This window comes from Cricetulus griseus, chromosome 4 (assembly GCF_003668045.3).
Source record: "Cricetulus griseus strain 17A/GY chromosome 4, alternate assembly CriGri-PICRH-1.0, whole genome shotgun sequence".
In the NCBI taxonomy this organism is placed as follows: Eukaryota; Metazoa; Chordata; class Mammalia; order Rodentia; family Cricetidae; genus Cricetulus; species Cricetulus griseus.
In genome coordinates, this window is record NC_048597.1 from 80,950,854 (window position 1) to 80,954,676 (window position 3,823).

At 41.6% G+C, this 3,823-nt stretch overlaps 1 protein-coding gene across 1 annotated transcript; it reads right to left on the reverse strand.

Moving 5' to 3' along the window:
* Positions 1 to 709: 709 nt before the first annotated feature.
* On the reverse strand, positions 710 to 951 carry LOC100764581 (40S ribosomal protein S21-like). The gene has a single exon (XM_035444762.1). The coding sequence runs from the start codon at positions 923 to 925 to the stop codon at positions 710 to 712; it is 216 nt and encodes a 71-aa protein (XP_035300653.1). The 5' UTR covers positions 926 to 951.
* Positions 952 to 3,823: the final 2,872 nt, after the last annotated feature.

The following is a 3,823-nucleotide window of genomic DNA, read 5'->3' on the forward strand; positions in this document are numbered from 1 at the left end:
ATTTTTCAACTCATTTCAACAATGCCTTAGTGTGAGATGGCTAGATTATATGCCCAGTATACGTTTAATGTCTTCACAACTGGCCACAGTGGCCAAACCATTTCCCACATTTGCAGCAGTCTCTGTGAGTTCCGGTTGCTCCATCCTCGTGTGAACATTTGGTGTCAGTCATTCTTAATTTTAGACAGTCTAGTGGGTGTGTGGTGATAACGCCTTGCTTAAATTTGCATTTCCTCAATGACTAAAGATGTTGAATGTCTTTTCAAGTGTTTATTAGCCATCTGTCCATTCTTATTTGCAAAGCAGCTGTTCAAATATCCTATTGCTTATTAACTGAGTTGTTAATTATTTACTTTTAATTAATTAATTATTTATTTGTGTGTGCGGGCACATGTGTGCATACCAGGATACATGTGGAGAAATCAGAGGACAACTTGCCGTAGTCTGTTCTCTGCTTCTCCCATGCGGGACCCAGAGATCAAACTCAGGTTGTCAAGTGTGGTGGCAGGCAAGTTCCGTAAACCACGAAGTCATCCAGCTAGTCCCAGTGTTGTTTATCTTCTTATGATTGAGTTTTGAGAATTCTTTATATATATTGGATGCACACACTTGAAGACTTGTAATTTTTTTTTTACTTTCCCACTTTTATTTATGACAAATATTCCTCCATGTCTTCTGGTCAAAGTTCTTTGAGACAATTCCATCAGCCTTAGTCAGTCGTACAATCGTCTGACTTGCCCATCCTGCTAATGACCCCGCAGATACCATAGGTTTTAAACCGACCATTAAACCGGTCCGTACACCTGTCAACCTCGGCCACATTCATCTGGATAGATGTGTGGTCCTTGGCGCCAATGATCCGGTTGCTCACGGAGCATTTCCGCGGCACGTACAGGTCCATGAACTCACCGGCATCGTTCTGCATGTCGAGACCGTGCCTGCTCTCTAGGCCAGCGAAGCGCAGAAAGGTGCAGACTTGTAATTTGCACCTGTTTTCTCCAAAATTGTGGCAGAACTCCTTCATAGTGTCTTTCAAATATAAATAATTCTTAATTCTTATTAAATCTTATGTACAACTGTTTAAAAATTGTGTTTTAACATGGTATCAAAAAATCTGTGAGGTCATAAGATATTCTTCCATTTTTAGATGTTTTGTGGTTTTAAGTTTTATATCGACAATACATTTTGATTACTTGTTTTATTAGCTATTTGTTTGTTTTGTTGTTGCAACAAAATTCCTGACAAGAAACGAGGGCTGGAGAGAAGGCTCAGCAGGTAAGGACACTTATTGTTCTACCAGAGGACCCAAGTTCAGTTTCCAGCACCTGTATGGGGTACTTCACAACACCTAGAACTCTAGCTCCAGGGGACCTGTCTCTAGTCTCCAAGGATACCTGCATTCTCTCTCTCTCTCTCTCTCTCTCTCTCTCTCTCTCTCTCTCTTTCTCTCTCTCTCTCTCTCACACACACACACACACACACAGGCTGATGTGCACATGTGCACATGTGTGCTCATGTGTACATATACACAGCAATTGAAAATATTAAAAATAAATTATTTTTAAAAATTGATGAAAGCAATTTAAGGGAGGGGAGGGCTTGTTTTGGGTCACAGTAGGAGGGGAGACAGAAAGTCATGGCGGGAATGGTATATCAGCAGAAGGGAGAGGCAGCTGGTCACATGGCATCCACAGTAAGGAAGCAGAGAGAGCTAAAAGCTGCTGCTCAGCTTGCTTTCTCCTTCTTATTCACCCAGGATCCTAGGAGAGGTGCCTGAGGTTTGTCATCTAGGTGAGTCTAGGTCCTGTCAGGTGACAATCAGTATTGGCCATTACACTTACTAATGTGATGTGAGAAATAGGTGACGTTCATTTTAAAATTATATTACATTTATTAATTTATTTATTTTGTGTATATGTGTGCGCATTGTGTCTTTTTCATGCAATGCCTGAAGAGACCAGAAGAGGGCATTGGATCCCTGCAGTTAGAGTTATAGACAGTTCTGAACCACTGTCAGGGTCCTGGGAGCTCCGTGCACAGCAGCAAGTGCTCATGACCACAAGGCCCTCTCTCTCAGCTCCGTTACAATCTTTTAAAGACCCCTCTCTTCTCCAAACTTTGTGAATTTATCAACAACCAATTGCTTACACATATGGTTTCTATAACTGGATGAGCTACTTATTCAACTGATCTGTTTGCCTATCTTCACTCCACAAGTTGATTTCTGTATCTTTAACATTAGGGCTGAAGTCAAACAGTGTCACCCCTCCAAATGTGTCCTTCCTTCTCAGTTCTTTGAATGTCTGTATGAATGTCAGGAGTAGATAGCCGGGCTTGCTGGGGGCAAGCCTATAATCTCAGCATGTGGGAGACAAAAGCCAGAGGATCATTGCTAGCCAGCGGGCAGGCTACATAGTGAGACTTTGTTTCAAAACACCCAAAACAGGGCCTGGGGTATGGAAAGCACTTTCCTGGCAAGCAGAAGACCTGGGTTCTATCCTCAGAATCAATGTTTTAAAAAATCCAGGCCTGGTCATGTGTGCTTGTAATTCCAGTCTGGGTAGGTGGAAACAGGTTGATCCCTGGGCTGGTTGGCCTACTAGGCAACCTCCAATCCAATCCTCTCTCTCTCCCTAAAAAGAAAGTGGCATCTAAGCAACAATACTCAAGGTGAACCTCTGGACTGGACACACACACACACACACACACACACACACACACACACACACACACACACACACACACACACACGGCAAAAATCTAACAATGAAAAGTAGCTTATTGATACATATAAACTACTTTGTTGAAGTTTCGATTGGGATTACATTGAATCCATCAGTCATTTTGACTGAGCTGGCATCCTAACAACACTGAATCTTCCAACTCAAACATATTGGATTTGATAACTATATTTCTAAATATATCATTTTTTGAGTTAAAACAGGGGGCTGGAAAAAGGCTCAGGCTTTAAGAGGAGCATGCACTGCTCTTGTAGAGGATGCAAGTTTGGCTCCCAGCACCTGTCTTGGATGGTTCATAACCTGAACCTTTGCTCCTGGGTATTTCACCCTTTCTTCTGGCCTCCTTAGCTCCCACACTCCCACATATACACAACTAAAAATAAAATAAATCTAGTTAAGAGAAAATAATTCAGATAGGTCAGGCTGGCCTTGAACTTCTTCTTGCTCAGCATCACCAGTGTTGGGATAAAACATAATTCACATTTAAATGCTATCATAAATTTTAAAATCTCACTTTACATGGCTGGTATCATGTATGTGTTATTGGTCTTGAATCCAGACAGCATCTTAGACTCACTTATCAGTTCTGGTTGCTTCTTTTGTATGTCCTAGAGAACTTTCTCCATAGACAATTGCAATGCAGCCCATATAGTTATTTGTGGTGCTCACTGTTCATTTGCATAGATCAATATTGTCATCTGGCATATTTTTTCTTTGACTAAGTGAGTCTCTGTACACAGCCCTGTTTGTCATGGAGCTCACTATGTAGACCAGGCTGGCCTCAAACTCACAGAGATCTGCCTGCCTCTGTCTCCCAAGTCTCCCAAGTGCTTGGATTAAAAGGTTTGTTCCACTACGCCTGGCTGGCATATTTTTTTCTTAGGCCTGAAGATTTCCTTTAGTAGTTTCTTGTTGTGGGACTGCCAGTGATAAGTGTATTTTGGGGCATTTGCATGTCTTTATTTTGCTTTCATGGTTGAAAGATGTTTTCACTAAGTTACATAATTCCAGATTTATGTGTTTCCTTTCTGTAAAGCAGGAGCTATATATTCCTTTTCTTCTGGCTTCCACTTTTTCCAGCC